At 41.3% G+C, this 16,881-nt stretch overlaps 1 protein-coding gene across 1 annotated transcript in view; it reads left to right on the forward strand.

Moving 5' to 3' along the window:
* The window catches only part of ALG12 (ALG12 alpha-1,6-mannosyltransferase), a 28,338-nt gene that overhangs the window by 5,147 nt on the left and 6,310 nt on the right, over positions 1 to 16,881 (forward strand). The window contains exons 2-9 of the mRNA XM_087722156.1: positions 1,830 to 2,023; positions 3,320 to 3,452; positions 3,627 to 3,800; positions 5,670 to 5,864; positions 7,999 to 8,102; positions 9,861 to 10,084; positions 11,685 to 11,854; positions 14,586 to 14,661. Of these exons, the coding sequence (XP_087578282.1) occupies positions 1,862 to 2,023; positions 3,320 to 3,452; positions 3,627 to 3,800; positions 5,670 to 5,864; positions 7,999 to 8,102; positions 9,861 to 10,084; positions 11,685 to 11,854; positions 14,586 to 14,661 (1,238 nt within the window). The 5' untranslated portion in view covers positions 1,830 to 1,861. The remainder of the gene's footprint in view (positions 1 to 1,829; positions 2,024 to 3,319; positions 3,453 to 3,626; positions 3,801 to 5,669; positions 5,865 to 7,998; positions 8,103 to 9,860; positions 10,085 to 11,684; positions 11,855 to 14,585; positions 14,662 to 16,881) is intronic.

Raw genomic sequence — 16,881 nt, forward strand, 5'->3', positions numbered from 1 at the left:
AAAGCAATGTCTACTTTTTAGTATCAAAAGGGAAATATTTTCATTTCAAAACATGTTTTCTGAAAGTACAGGGTGGTGGTATGATGTTTAAATACCTTGTGCCTTTTCAGTCCCTTTTTGCAAAAGTAATTTGATTAGAACCCTGTTTCCCTGAAAAGATGTTCTATCCCAAAAATAAGCCTTAGCATATTTTTTACTGTTTTCTTCAGAGTATAAGATGAACCAGAGTATAAGACACACCAAGGTTTTGAAGAGGCAAATTTTTTAAAAAAAGTTTTTGCACTCTGCAGACCTCCCAAAACAGCCCGTTTTTCACAAAAACAGGCCTTTTTAAAAAAAGGCATGAATTGCCTTTAGGGGGATTGTAGAGTGCTCCTGGGTGGGTGGGAATGCCCAAAAATGACCAAAAAATGGCCTGTTTTTCGCAAAAACGCCCCCAATTTTTGTCAAAAAAATGGCATGCATAGCCTTTAGGAGGCTTATAGAGTGCTCCTGGGGGCCGGGGGGGGGGGAATTGAGGAAAAAGCTGCCTGTTTTTCGCTCATTTCTGCCCTCCCCAGTCCCCAGGAGCACTCTGAAAGCCTCCTACAGGCTCTGCATGCCATTTTGGTGAAGGGGGCGGGGTTTCAGGAGGTCAGAAATGCTGTATTCAGTGTATAAGACACACCCAGATTTTCAGCCTCTTTTTTGAGGGAAAAAGGTGCATCTTATTCTCCAAAAAATCTGGTATGTGTGTGGCTAATAATAAGCCCTACCCCCCAAATAAGCACTACTTAAGAGCCTGCACAGCCGGCTGGCCGCCCATTCCATCTGGTTGCTTGCAGTGCCACAGCCATGAGCTGAGGTGTGTGTGTGTGTGTGGGGGGGTGCCACCTGCACAACCTTCCCTCACCCAGGCATCCACACCCCAACACCTGTCTCATGGCTGCAGCACCGGCAGTCATGTGCAGCAGGACCTCAGCTTCACACACACACCCTTGCCTCGTGGCTGTGTCATTGGCACATCGCTTGGCCTCCTGCTCTGTTGCTTTTGTGAAGAAGCAGAAGAAATGGCCTGGCAGCCACTTGGAATTCTGCTGGACGGGGCTGCTGCCACAAGGCCAGGCAGGGGTGGCCTGGCCTGGCTGCAGGGGCCCTGAGGTAAGCCAGTGTGGGGTGCGTGGGACAGCTCCATCCCCCCTGCCTTGCCCGCCACGAGCAAGCAGAAGGCCTACTGTACATGGGGGGGGGAGGGGCGGAATAAGACACTCTCCAAAAAATAAACCCAAGTGCTTATTTTGGTGCCTAAAAGAAAATAAAACCCGGTCTTATTTTTGGGTAAACGGTACTAACAATGTTTGCTAACAGTTGCAAAACTTACAATAGCTCACGGCACTTCCAGATCAGTCCAGCATCTAATAAACAGAGAGAACTAACAGTCGTTCTGGCTCCCTCTTATGGCCGATTGAGGAAAACAGCAACCAATCACATTTTACAGTATGATTTAAAGAAACAGTTACAGCATTGCTATATGATTTATATATTGCCAACCCAACCGTTAGATTATATTCCTAACAGAGAGCAAGGTAGTTTGAAGGCCCAGAACAATTCTAGATTGCTGTTCTGTCCTTTTCTATAGGAAAGCAGCGGTGTAATTGGAAAGGGCAGCCAGGCAGCTACTACAGTTAAACCTAGCTTCATTAACCTTCAGGGAAAAAAGTCAAAGTATTTACTGACAGGTCAAATGCTTGTGCTTATCCAGATCTGATCTTCATTGTGCTATATGCTCAATGTCTGCCTTCTACGTCAGACGTTTTTTCTCATTCTGATTCCCCCCCCCCAAAAAAAAGCTAATAATGTAGATGGGAATTTTGGATGCAGAATGGCTGAGAAGAAACCTTCCCAAGGACAATCATGGCTGCTACTACTGATCGTTGCTGTTGCCTTCATTCACTTAGTTGTGTGCCCATTTACAAAAGTGGAGGAAAGCTTTAATCTTCAAGCTATACACGACATTTTGTATGAGAAGCTGGAATTATCTAAGGTAAGTCTTGTTACTTTCTGATTGTTCTCTTTTAAATTTAGTTTATTTTCAAAGCCAATCCCATCTTAACATTGGCAATTATACTAATACTCTATTATGCCGAACATTATTATAGCCTGTCTTATATTTTTGCATGAATATAGAGGAATAGAAACAATAGCTAATCATTTAGCTGGATTAAAAGAAATTTGTGCCATTGTGGATTAACTGATTGAGGAATTATCCAGGATTAAGTGTTTAATTCTACTACTTTGTTCACCAACTGCATTAAAAAAAAAAAACAGCTGTGTAATCTACAGGCCGTGTGTAGCCTCCACTTACCCATATATACAGTCCTCAAGAGTTCCCCATGCTTTTTGATTTTTGGAGGCATCATTATTATCTTGCTCAATTTATCTCCCAATTTGCGAGTAACATGTTTTTAGGAGCCAAGGTGGCGCAGTGGTTAAATGCAGCACTGCAGGCTACTTCAGCTGACTGCAGTTCAGCAGTTTGGCTGTTCAAATCTCACCGGCTCAGGGTTGACTCAGCCTCCCATCCTTCTGAGGTGGGCAAAATGAGAACCCGGATTGTTGGGGGCAATATGCTGACTCTGTAAACCGCTTAGAGAGGGCTGAAAGCCTATGAAGCGGTATATAAGTTTAACTGCTATTGCTATTGCTGCAATGCTTCCAATTAAGTAAAAATTAATAGCACAATCTACGGCTCAATTGATCTGAATCTGTGGACACAAATAGTGAATTTCTGATCTCCAGTTCAGAAAAAAAATCTCTGAATATGATTTAGTACTAATGATCTAAGAATCATGCGAAGAACTTTATTTTATGAATTGGTGTTCCAAATAAATACTATTTAAATTTCCATGATTTTTCCATAATCAGAAGTAACAAAATAGAAAGATTTTAAACTAGGAAGAATTAGTGTAGTAGTTAAGGAATCATGCTAGAAACTAGGAGACTGTGAGTTCTAGTTCAATCTTTAGGCACAACTCTAGTTGGAGGACTTTGGGCCAGTCGCTTTCTCTCAGCCCTGGGAAGAAGGTAAAGGCAAACCACTTCTGAAAAACTTTCCCAAGAAAACTGCAGAACGTCCTCATTTATTTCCAGATATATCCCCCAGAACTATTCCACTAATGACATTCTTGATGTCTTCCGTATGAATTTTAGAGCAAACATATTGATCACTAATATGGGTTACCTTTGCTCTTTCTTAACTAAAGAAGTATAATGAAATTATAGAATTTCTTTTTGCAGCTATTTCTAGACATCTATAGATTTATTTATTTTTTAATTGCAGTATGATCATCATGAATTTCCTGGAGTTGTCCCGAGAACATTCATTGGTCCAATTTTTATTGCTCTTCTTTCCAGTCCAGCCATCTATATATTGTCCCTTTTACAAATGTCAAAATTCTACTCCCAGTTGATAGGTATGAAATACAGCCACTTTTCTTTATGTTTTTTTTATTGTATGGTAAATCATTGTAATTTCTAATACTTTTATATAGTCAAAGTCACTTAGACCGTGAACATTACCTCTAATTGTTTCTATTACAGATAATAAACCTTATTTTTCATTGTTGTTCATGTTATTTTGCCATCAGTCCGAGCAACCCTAGGCTTGACAGTGATTTATGCCCTATGGCGGCTACACAAAGAAGTGAGAAAGCAGTTTGGTTTTACTGTATCCATGATTTTCTACCTAATAACAGCTACTCAATTCCACCTGATGTTTTACTGCACTCGTACCCTCCCCAACATATTTGCGCTGCCTATTGGTAAGTACGGAGCGTGCTTTTCAAAACCTTCCTTGATGCTAAATAATGCTAAAGCAGTGTTTATAATGATACGTAGCAACAGAGGTTGTGATTGGCTTGAGATGTTGTCTTGGCCAATGATGAGAAGACCAGTAGACACAAATGCCCTCTATGACTGAGGTGTATAAATCAAGAGTGCCTAGACCCACCAAGCTGTGGAATGGGAAACCACACAGACAGTTTTTGAACTCGTCTCCCAGTACAATTACTGAAAATCAAAACCATAAAACCCCACCCCCAAATAGGATTAATATCAGGGTAGATAAAAATCGATGATTTAAAAAAAATTTTTTTTTTAAAAAAATCAGATTTTTAAATTTTTAATTGGATTTTTTTTTATTTTTATCAAATTTATTTTAACAGAATGCTTGTTGGACTAAAAAATCTGTCAAAATATAGTTTTATATTTAAGATACATTAATAATTTAGATTATTCAGCATGAAATGGAGTTTTAGTTATTTAGCATGAGGCTGTATATTTTGCAATGTTTACATTTTTGGGAAACTCATTCAATGAATCCAAGCTCTGCATGCTGAGATAACATGCACTGCCTTGATACATTTACACAATTTCACAATAACCACGAGGTAAATCAAAACAAAGTTCAGGAATATTCCTTTATCCCATTGCTTTGCAAATCTATGTACACGACAAACTGTATGATTGTTTGAAGAGAAATGCATCTGTACCACCAGACTCTTTAAGTGTGAGGAGGAAGGGCAAGCAGTAAAAATGAAAGTGAAACCTTCTAATATTAAAGAGCACCCGTCATTTCCAATCCATCATGGGAGCTCCTCCGCTTCCACTTACCTGCTGCCTGCCACGTCCCTTACTTTGTTGCGTCACTGCTGCATCACCAGCTGTCCCATTAAAGTGAATGGGACTGTCAGTGACTCAACATTGAGTCATAGGAGGAGCTGCTGCTGCGTGACCCGTCAAAACCGCGCTCGACTAAGCTGCGCCCGATTAAACCGCGTTGCAGACGTCATCAAGGCGACAACAGCCAGCGCGGAGAAAGAAGGGCGCTTTAAATAGTGCTTTGAAAGCAAGCCGATTCAACTTAAGGTAAGGGTTAGGTTTAGGGTTAGGTTTAGGGTTAGGTTTAGGGTTAGGTTTAGGGTTAGGGTTAGGTTAAGGGTTAGGTTAAGGGTTTGGGTTAGGTTTAGGGTTAGGATTAGGTTTAGGGTTAGGTTAAGGGTTAGGTTTAGAGTTAGGTTAAGGGTTAGGTTTAGGGTTAGGTTTAGGATTAGGTTTAGGGGGGTTAGGTTTAGGTTTGGTTTAGGGGTTAATTTTAGGTTTAGCGTTTACAGCGTGCTTCTGTCTCCGCGCTGTTTTTGCCCTCTTGATGATGCGGTTTCGTCGAGCGCGGTTTTGTGCTGGAACCCTGCTGCTGGACAGTTGCTCTTTAAAAATTATGATTTAAATCGAGTTGATTTAAATCAAGTCTTTTTTACTAATGATTAAAATCATGATTTAAATCGTGATTTAAATCGACCTGCTTAATATTATTTAGAAACCATCTCCACTCCCAAAGGCAAAAGTAAAATAAACCAGAAAGTTCTGGCCCAACTGAATTAAGATCCTTACTCCAACCTGCAGCACTCTCTCTTTAGAACGTCACGTGCCATCCTAATGTCCAGTCATTCTCTTCCAATGATTCAATTTATGATCCAACAATTTGCTTTAAATGGCATGAACTTAAACGTTTACTGAAAGTTTGATTTTGATTATGTAGTAGGCTTGTCAATTGCTTTGCTATATTTAGATCCTGACAACGATCAACAAGCTAAGTTATTAATACCCGATTTGTCTGTTCATTTGTTAATCAGTTTTACTAGCAGTTACATCTTGGATGCAACAAAAGCACCGCCCATTTATTTGGTTTTCGGCTTTGGCAATAATTGTCTTCAGAGCGGAGCTTTGCCTATTCCTGGGTCTTATGCTGCTGATCACTCTATTGAATAAAAAACTCTCCGTTATGAAAATGCTTTTTTATGCTGCTCCCGCAGGGGCTTTTTGGTTAGGTGAGTGTGGTTTTGAATTAATGGGATTTTCTTCAAAAGGGGCTCTTCTAAAACTACATTGCAAAATTTGGGGATTTAGGGAGGGGGGTTCATTGGGGGTGGGTGGGTGGGTGGAGATATAGTTTCAATATATAGAATAAGAAGAATACACTTGTATACTGTTGTTCCTTATCTTTTCTTTTTATTTTTCTCTTTTTTTCTTTTTATTTTTTTTTCCTTCTTTTTTCTTTTTAGCGTAATTTTTAGTAACTGAATAGATAAGGAATAGAGAAATGCACCAAAGTGAGAAGTAGAGGAAAGGAAGAGGGAGAAGTAAGGAGGGAGGAAGAGGGGAATGTAAGGAGGATGAGAGGGGAAGGAGGGTGAGGAAGGCGAGAAAGGAAGATAGGAGGGGGAAGGGAAGTAAGAGGGGTGATCGTTGGAGGGAGAAAGGAAAGTTGGAGGGGGAGAAGAAGGGGTGTATGAAAGCGACAGGTTGGGTTTATGATGAGTTGTGTTTAGGTTGGGGTTTTTTTAATTATTATTATATTATTATTATTGCAAATATTCAGTATATAAGTGAATGTACAAAATTGAAAATGAAAATGAATAAAACATTTAAACATCATAAAACTACATTGCAAAATTTTAAATGACATTACTTCTAAATCTCATTTTAAAAGATGGAAAATTCTGCACTATGGTTTAGTGTGCAGTTATAAAGTGTGCAGTTAGGTATAGTGTGCAGTTCTAAAGGGACGTGGTGGCTTAGTGGTTAAGATGCTGAGCTTGTTGATCAGAAAGGTTGGCAGTTTGGCGGTTTGAATCCCTAGCACCGCATAACGGAGTGAGCTCCCCTTATTTGTCCCAGCTTCTGCCAACCTAGCAGTTCGAAAGCACGTAAAAATGCAAGTAGAAAAGTAGGGACCACCTTTGATGGATAGGTAACTGTTCTGACCCCCCTTCTCCCTTCAGTAACGAAAGCCAAACAGATGTACAAAAGAATGTTTTAATCAGTCCAAGCTCTTGTTGGCTGCAAGCCCAAATAAACAAAGATAATAGCTCTGGCAGAAAGTCCTATATCTCACACAACACTGCAAACCGGCTTCTCTTATCAAGCCACTTATCCAAATTGGCTTGATAAAAGAACGCAAACGAGAACAAGAACGAGAATGTTGACTTCTGCAACCAGGGCGTGGCACCAGCAGTCTCTTTTATCAGCAGGAGGGGATCTTGATCAGCATCAGCTGTTCATAATCATCTCCTGTAGTTACTCCGTTGTTCTTTACGCTGAGTAGCCCTGCGCCTGCATGCATCCTGATACAACTCCCAAATGTTTTCCTGAACATTCCCTTTGATCCAATGCTCTGCCGCCACCTGCTGGCCAACCAGACTCTCCTCGCCCTGCTTGGAGTCGACACCCTGTCCAGGGTCCTCCACCTCCTCCAAGGCCGACTCATAAGTCCCCTTGCTGTCAGAGTCTGGCGACAGCTCTAATAACTCCTGCCGGGCCACAACAGGTAACAGTGTTCCCTGCACATTTGGCATTTAGTCATTCTGGCCACATGATCATGGAGACGTCTTCGGACAGCACTGGCTCTTCAGCTTTGAAACAGAGATGAGCACTGCCCCCTAGAGTCAGGAATGACTAGCTCATATGTGCAAGGGGAACCTTTACCTTTATATAGTCCTATGTGGGGTTTTACTCTTTGTTCTTCAATTGCGAAGTAGATCTGTGCACTTAGTTATCTTATAAGAAGGTCCTACAGTAAATGGCAATATATTTAATACAAAAGAGAATAAACCAGTCCTGTTGTACATAGAGGCTCCCTTGCTAATTCCAACTGGAGCCTTAGATGTTTCCCAAAGTCCTATCTGAATGGCAGACCTTGCCTCCATGTTTTTAATCCTATGAAATCAAATCAATGTATTTCTTAACCTCAGGCAGAAGGGACAATAATTACAGCCCCTTTCAAGTCACAGCCTTATGATTCTGCAGGCTGTGCAGTCAAATCAATATTTCAGGTAATGGGCTGATTTCCATCCAGTTCTGGAATGACAGTCGCATTTATTGGTTCAAGGCATGTTGAACTGACATTGGCATTTTAAGTGATTTCTGCATAGCTCCTCACTTTTGGCTTTTTTCTCCTTTTAGGACTCACAGTGGCTCTGGATTCTTTGTTCTGGGGGCAGCTCTTGTGGCCTGAGGGAAAAGTACTTTGGTATAATGTTGTGTTAAATAAAAGCTCCAACTGGGGAGTATCCTTTTAAACATTGGAGGAAACAGAATTCTGTAGCACAATTTAAACGAATTCAGTATTCACAATGTTAGAAGGAATACTGGAAATAACTAAATGAGGTAAAAAGTCTTGTCATAAACTCTTTATTTTGCATCCTTTCCAAGCCACATCACTTCTTTGTCATAGCAAGAATTGAAATTTGTATGGAACCAAATTTTAAATGTCTTCAGCCATTTTTGTTTCTTACACCTGATTCCACTCCTCCCTCCCTCCCATTCCTGCCACCTTCCTCATTTACGTTGCTTGAAGGGAAAAAGTAATTGAGGAAGCCAGCAGGAAGTTGCAAGGCCTGGAGACTGGTATGTGGTAGTTGGTGGGTGGGAAAGAGAGCCATGAGATACTGTATTTTTTGGACTATAAGATGCACCAGAGTATAAGACGCACCAAGACTTCGAAGAGGCAATTTAAAAAAAAGTTTTTGCCCTCCCCGTCCCCCAGGAGCACTCTGTAGGCCTCCCAAACCCTCTGCATGCCCCATTTATTGTGAAAACGGGGCATGCAGAAAGTTTGAGAGGTCTGGAGAGTGCTCCTGGGGGCTGAAGAGGGTAAAAAATGAGCAAAAAAATGGACCATTTTTTTCAAAAGCGGGTCCATTTTTTGCAAAAATAACCCAAGGGGCCGTGCAGAGAGTTTGGAAGGCCCGCAGGAGGCTTAGGAGGGCAAAAACAGCACTGTTTTTGTGAAAAATGGGCCTATTTTTCACTCTCTCCAGGAGCACTTTGCAGGCCTCCCAAACCCCCAGATTTTCGCCCTCTTTTGCGGGGCTTCTTATACTCAGAAAAATATGTTATATGGTACATCGGGTTTCACAAGATGTGCCATATTGGTTGGGGAGGTCTCGTGGGTGAGCAGAATGTTTTGGGAAGGGCGTGACTGGGAGTGTGAGAGAAGTGCTGTGTGAGTCAGGGAGGAGTTGTTGAGAGGTGGCACAGAGAGGGGGAGCACACATGGGGGGGGGCATAATCTAGAAAAAGTGTGTGGAGGCTCCTTTCTCCTTCCTTTCCTTTGGCAGCAGGTGATTGCTGCTGGATTGGAGAAGGTGTGGGATGTTGTGGGATTGACTGGGAAACTGTCACAGAATGTTGAAAGTGAAGATCATGTAATCCCAGCAGAAGCCTAGCGGTGTAGCAGCAGCAGCTAGTAACCAAATCCCCCAAATTTCACTCCCTTTGATGTCATGGGTTCCAAATTTTGAATGTATCCTTAGGTTTGCTCATTTGAGGTACCTCAGTTCAAAAAATGTTAACCTACAATGCACTGTATCTCAAACAATGGAATTCTGCTAAATCTGTGATTCTCGTCACACAATGTATTGTGTGGTTTTGTTGGTTACATAAAAGTCTAGACTTTGGTCACGAGTTCTTCAGTGACAAATTAGGGGCATCTGAGGTGAGGTAATTGGGAACAGGGGATGTTTATGTTTAGCATACACGCTTTTTACTTTTTCTCATACAAGTACTAAATGTAAGAGGTGATTTTGTATCTCACTGGATATATTTTATAATGCTATGTATGATAAAGTAGCTCATTCATGCAGCAAACAAACAAAAACATAAGAAAACATTGAAAAAGTGGTATTTTTTTTCTAGAAAGTTTCAAGTGGCTCTATAATGTTCTAGACAATTTTAGAAATGTAGAAGGTACCACACTGAGAAAATTATTAATTCAGATAGCCTTTTTTAATAATAAAAAAATTCCTTAACTGTCTTTTTTAAAGACCTCGCCTTTTTTGTGGTATTTTTACTCTGCCTTGCCTCGCGCTCTGGGTTGCAGTATTGTATTTCTACCACTAGGAGCAGTAGACCGAAGATGTTGGGCATTAATTCTACCCTCACTTGGTTTTATTTTCCTGTATTCCTTTCTCCCACACAAAGAGCTGCGGTTTATAATATACACCTTTCCAGTTTTGAATATAGTGGCTGCCAAAGGCTGCTCGCGAATGTAAGTGTACTTGTACATACTATATTTAATTACTGTTTCAAGATCTTGACTTCATTATTCATCACTTGCTACCATGTTTCCCTGAATATAAGACAGGTTCTTACTTTCGTTTGACCCCCTGAAATAAGCTCTTGGCCTTATTTTTGGGGAGGTCTTATTATTTTTGAGATGCAGGAAGTGGCGAGTGTGGTCACCTCATGGCTGCTGCTGTGTTGCAATATTTTTGGGCAGGGTTTATTTTTGGGGAGGGCTTATTTAGTGCATGTGCTCAACAGTCCGATTGGGCTTCTTATCCAAGGAGGTCTTATTTTCGGGGAAACAGAATAGTTTACCAATCACATTGTTGTCCAAACAACCTTGGTCGGAATTCTGGGGGAGGGCCTTCTCTGTAGCAGCTCGGGCCCTTTGGAATGAACTCCCCGCGGAGATTCGGACCCTCACCTCTCTCCAGGCCTTCCGGAAAGCCGTCAAAACCTGGCTGTGCCAGCAGGCCTGGGGTTGATGAGTTCCCCTCCCCTCTCGACTTGTATGGCTGTATGACTCTTGTGTATTTTAATTACGTGTATTGTGTTTGTATCCCCTTTTCCCCTTTTGAGTTGTTCGCCGCCCTGAGTCCCTCCCGGAGAAGGGCGGCATACAAATAAACTAAATCTTAATCTTAATCTTAAATTGAAATCTTAATCATTTTGTGGGCCCCAGATTGGAAAAGGCTGACTTGGAATAAAAGATCCTTATTTTGTCATTCCCTCAGGGCACCAGTCACTTAATATTGGCCTTAAGACCTGATGAGAGTGAATGAGATGTAAAATGGATGAAGAGTGACATTTCCCATGACCTTTTTGGATTAGAAAATATGCAAGCTGTTTAGTCCTATGAATTTTAAACCACAGCCAACTAACCTCTGTCTTTACAAAGGATGAAACAAAAAATCCCCATTAAAAAAATCTCGTTTTGTTACTGCATATTATATGTAGTAAATTCTGCCCCCCCCCCCCCCCCGTTGCTCTTTAAAGTCTAGTAAAACAGCAGTCCCAAACCTTTCTGGCTCCATGGACCAGTGGTGGAGGGGGGGAGGGGATGGTTTTGTGTGCGCAACCTAATGAAGCTGCATGTACAAATGAAGCTTTGCATGCTTACCTCCACTTGCATTGCCTGGTTCTCAACGAGGTTTGTGACTCAGGGGTTGGGGACCTCTGCACTGAAGGTTTGAACTTCTTCCAAGATTGCAAAGTTTTACTTTCATTTCTATTCTAATACTAATCAGGGTTTAGTATCAACCTGAATAAATGGACTAGATCAATGTATAGTATTCTAAATCAGCTTGACTTTGACCTGTGTTTTAGAGCTAGGGTTAATTACAGTTTAGGGTTTGAATATCATGCTGAACCACACTTTAACTGAAGATGGAAATGCAAATTTCAAAGGAAAACTGTTTGTGTATGTAAAACGTAATCCCAGGGCTCTCGCCTCTGACAGTAAACAAGTTTAATACAATACAAAAATGACACCTACAATTCATTCAATGTTATCTTTCAACAGATGTGTTTTGGAGTTGAATATATTGTTCCCACTAAATGCACTATTTTTCTTTTCTACACAGTCTAAACAATTACAAGAAATCATGGTTATACAAATTAGGCACTCTGTTTGTTATAGCACATCTTTTTGCTAATGCTGCTTACTCAGGAGCATCGCTCTATGTGTCCCACTTCAATTACCCTGGAGGAGTTGCTATGCAGAAACTACACCAGCTGGTACCTCCAACATCAGGTGAGTAAAACTGGGTTGATAAAAAAAAAACCTCATCTGGCGGCTTGGTATCTTTTGCGGCCCTTTCTGCAGATTTGATGGAACTAAACACATGGGCCATTTTTTGTTGCTGCACTCTGTGAAGTTTCAAGAGATAAAGTGACAGCTTTAAAGCTTGCTCTTTTAAGCCTTACTCTGCCTTTTCCCATTTTGAAGGTGTGCCCTATGATAGGGGTGAGAAGGTGTGAGAAAGACAACACCACCCACAGAGCAAAATACGTTGAAAGGCCCTATGAATTACATTTTTGCACACATTTTGAAAGGGGATGCGGTGGCTCAGTGGCTAAGATGCTGAGCTTGTCGATCAGAAAGGTTGGCAGTTTGGCAATTCGAATCCCTAGGGCCGCGTAACGGAGTGAGCTCCTGTTACTTGTCCCAGCTTCTGTCAACCTAGCAGTTCAAAAGCATGTAAAAATGCAAGTAGAAAAATAGGAACTACCTTTGGTGGGAAGGTAACAGCGTTCTGTGCATCTTTGGTGTTTAGTCAGGCTGACCACAGGACCATGGAGATGTCTTCGGACAGCGCTGACTCTTCAGCTTTGAAACGGAGATGAGCACTGCCCCCTAGAGTCAGGAAAGACTTTCACATATGTGGGAAACCTTTACCTTTTATACATTTTGAACACCCTGTGGAATTGGAGGACCACCATGCCGTGAAAGTAATTAGGAATAGGATGTTAATAGCATAGAACGGTGTTCTTTAATCTATCAACTGGAAGGTGTGTAGATTAAAGTCCCCAACCAGCACGGTCCCTAAAGCTGTAGTGCTTTACATATGTTAAGTGGCATAAAGAGGGCATGATGTTGGTACATAGTATCAAATTAGCTGCTTTAACAACGGTAACAGTACTGACAATGGAGATTGTTAGCTGATGTCAAGAAGAGTGTGGTCACTCGTGCACTATACTATGAATTATATAGCAATGCCATATATTTTCTTACATTCAGATAGACATTGCCATATACCGTATTTTTCGGAGTATAAGACGCACCAAGATTTTGAAGAGGCAAATGAAAAAAAGTTTTTGCACTCTGCAGACCTCCCAAAACGGTTTGTTTTTCACGAAAATGGGCCTGCTTTTCCCCCCAAAAAGGGCATGAATAGCCTTTAGGAGGCGTGTAGAGTGCTCCTAGGGGGTGGGAGCCCGCAAAATGAGCAAAAAACGGCCCATTTTTCGCTCATTTCTGTCCTCCCCAACCCCCAGGAGCACTCTGGAAACCTCCTAAAGGCATTGCACAGCCATTTTGGTGAAGGAGGCGGGGTTTCGGGAGGCAAGAAATGCTGTATTCAGTGTATAAGACGCACCCAGATTTTCAGCCTCTTTTTTGAGGCAAAAAGGTGTGTCTTATTTTCTGAAAAATATGGTTATTTATATTATAGTGGGGACTCATAAGCAGGAAATAAGAGAGCTACCCCTATCCTTCTACTGTTTCTCTGGAAGTGGTATTCTCCCCCCACCCACCCCCAACCCAGAATGATGCTAAGTAATTATCCCTTAGTAGACTTGTCCTGCTTTTAAAGCCATCCAAATGCGGGGCCATCGTTGTGTCTTGGCATAACAAATGCCAGGATTTATTTCATTCTGTGCAAGAAGTGCTTTCCTGTACCTGTTCTAAGTCTTCCAGCCACTTTCATTGGATGACCCCAGTCCTAATTACAGATAGTCTTCGACTTACAACAGTTCATTTAGTGAGCATTCAAAGTTACAAAACGGCACTGAAAATTATGACCCTTTTCCATACTTATGACCTTTGCAGCATCCCCATGATCATGTGACCAAAGTTCAGATGCTTGGCAATTTTAGTTCATATTTATGACCATTGTTGTGTCCCAAGATCATGTGATCATCTTTTGCAACCTTCTGATGAGCAAAGACTATGGGGAAGCCAGGTTCACTTAACAACCAGGTTACTAACTTATTAACTGCAGTGATTCGCTTAACAACAGAGGCAAGAAAGGTTGTAAAATGGGGCAAAACCCGCTAAACAAACATCTCACTTAACAACAGAAATGTTGGGCTCAATTGTGGTCGTAGGTCGAGGACTACCTGTATTTGATCCTAGTATTCTCACAGTTGGCAATCAAGTGATGGATAGTTTTGTCATTCTTAGCAGAGTCTTTACAAAGCTATATAGGAAGGGGTTTGCAAGGGTTCTGGAAATATACAGTAACAAGCATGTGGTGAGTTCACCAAAGAGTCTTCTCAGGCAATACATTGAGGGGTATTTTGAATGCTCAGTATGGCTGTTTCAGTGCCTCTTTCCAGATATCCAAGCAGCGAACGCATGAACAGGAGATAACTTCCATAGAAAGTGCTGTTTTCATTGTGTTGAGGCCCAAAGGCACTTCTGTGAGTAAATAAGTCACTAAATGTTGGTGCTTCGCTTCTCCCCCCCCCCCCCGCTCACATGAGCTGCTCCTTTAATTAATTTTTTTTTAAATGGACTAAATTCTAGGTTGAACACCTTATTCATTAATTTTAAGTATATATATTCCACACCTAGCATCTCCAGTACAATAGCCATTTAAATAGCATTTTCTACTCCAGTTTTTTTTGGAATTTAGGATTTTTTCAAAGAATAAAATAAATACAAATCCACAAGCTTGCCCATTAAACTGGAATCTTTCCTTGCTTTCACTTATATGTGTTTTGGGTTTTTTTTTTTTTTTGTTCATTTTGTTTTTCTGCAGATGTTTCTGTCCACATTGATGGGGCTGCAGCACAGACTGGTGTGTCTCGATTTTTAGAAGCCAATTTGGATTGGAAGTAAGTCTATTGTGTTTGTGTGTGTAAGAAAGATTATTTTTTGAAGTTGGTTATATCAGAGGTATCCAACCTTGGCAACTTTTAAGAATTGTGGATTTCAACTCCCAGAATTTCCCAGCCAGTCATGGGGGAATTCTGGGCATTGAAGTCCACAAGTCTTAAAAGTTGTCAAGATTGGACACCTCTGATATATGAATGAGATTATCATCGTGATAATCTCATACTCTTATATTTATTTTTGTCTATTCAGGGCTAATCTTCAAATTCTTAGTCAGAATGTTGTATAGGAATTCATCAGCAAGACACAAGGAAGGGTCAGGTTGTCTATTCTTTGTCTCCTAGTAGTTCTTCTCTTTGCCGAAAGGTGAGATGCCAAGTATAAAATAGGAACCAACATGCAGATAACCTAAAACTGAGACCCCATTACTGTGATGGGGAATCTATGGCACAGGTGGCATGCAGAGCCCTCTCTGCGGACATGCGAGCTGTTGGCTCAGCTCAGCTCCACTGCACATGCATGTGCGCCTCCCATCGGCCAGCTGGTTTTTGGTTCTATGGCACACATGCACGGGGGGGGGGAAGCGGGAGACGTGCACACAAGCGTGGGGGTGAGATAGTGCGCACATGTGCGGGGGTGGGGACAGCACAGAAGGTGTCCGCTCCCCCCACGGCCTGTTTTTGGTCCCAGGAGGCTGCAGGGAGGCCTACGCGTGGGGGAAGAGCGTGGGTGGGTCACTCGCGCATGCGCAGAGGCTGCAGGGAGGTGTTGCACATGCATTGCATTATGGGGGCAGACACGCACATGTGCTGTCGTGGCGTGCACACACTTTCGGCACGTGACAACAAAAAGGTTTGCCATCACTGCCCTATTATATAGATCAGAGTAAAAGAACGGGTGACTTTCTAAACATTGCTGTACAACTCCCAGCAATCCTGGTGAGCATAACCAGTACTGGAAGATGGTGGGCATCCATTTTCAGCAACATCTTTGAAAGGTCACAGATCATCCACCTCTGATTTCCTAGCAAGGTTGGGAATGGCTACTTTTTAAATCTCATCAGCTTCCATGAGGCAGGAGTGTGTAATGAGTGGCCTCCAAACTTAGGTTTTGTTTGTCTCCATAGCCCTCTATTACTTCACTATTACTCTGACCATTTGGAGGTGGGAAACCACAACCAATGTACTGCAACGGTAGTATAGGGAAAAGCTCCATTTTTTTCATCACTGTCCAGCTCTGCCATTCCAAAATATTAAATATGGCCACCAGGCATCAAAATTCTGCCTAGCCTGATGCTTGGCCTGATAACAGTGGGACCTCGGGTGCCGACCGTAATCCGTTCCTATAGGGAAAAAACCCATAAAATCAGCACCCGATTTGGTCATTACCAGAAGCAAGACTGACTGCGCATGCACACACACAAAAAAAATGGCACGCTGTGGCTGTGTTTATTCAGCACCCGAGGATGTGTTCGTGACCTGAGTGAAACATTTAGCAGATTTTTCGGTTGGCACCCAAATTGTTTGTGGTCTGAGGCGTTTGGGACCAAAGGTCCCAATATAGCCTCTTGTCCTGGATAAGGACATTTGCTTTCTGTATTCCAGAGTGTTCATTAGACCAAAGGTATTTCTATTTAAACAGATCCCCTTTAATTTGAGAGGTGTGTCAGAAATTACTTTTTGTGTGTTTTGGTTATTTAGTTTCAAATAAGGAGCTCCTGCTTTTATACAACATATGTACCTAAGTTCAAGCTACCTTCTGGCAAACTAACAATTAAAAACAAGTTTTTTTATGGTTTCTTTACATTTTGTCTATAAAATCAAACTTATTTTGGAGTTTGTAAGCAGATGTTTAAAATTGTTTATTAGATTTTTGCAAACAACAAAGGAAGATATTTTTCAATTAATATAAATCTGAGATACTTCTGTGCGCAAAGGTTAAAAAACTTGGTTAACCCTAGTTGTTGCCAAATCACATTAATAGAAATCCGGGTAAAGATGTTGCATATTTCAAAATCAGGTTGTACTAACTCATTCAAAAATCTCAATCATCAATTAAATATATGCAAATCCACTTACTTGTTTTATAGCTTCTCTTTCTGTTTAGGCAAGCATTTGGGATAGCTAAAAAGGTTTAAAATATTAAAACAAATACTAAACTAATTAAAAGATAAAATCCCGGATAAAAAGATACACCTTTATTGCCTTTCTGTACAGTGAAAT

The sequence above is a fragment of the Thamnophis sirtalis genome, unplaced genomic scaffold (genome assembly GCF_051295495.1).
Source record: "Thamnophis sirtalis isolate CommonGarterSnake01/CBP01778 unplaced genomic scaffold, rThaSir2_p1.2 scaffold_9, whole genome shotgun sequence".
Classification (NCBI taxonomy): Eukaryota; Metazoa; Chordata; class Lepidosauria; order Squamata; family Natricidae; genus Thamnophis; species Thamnophis sirtalis.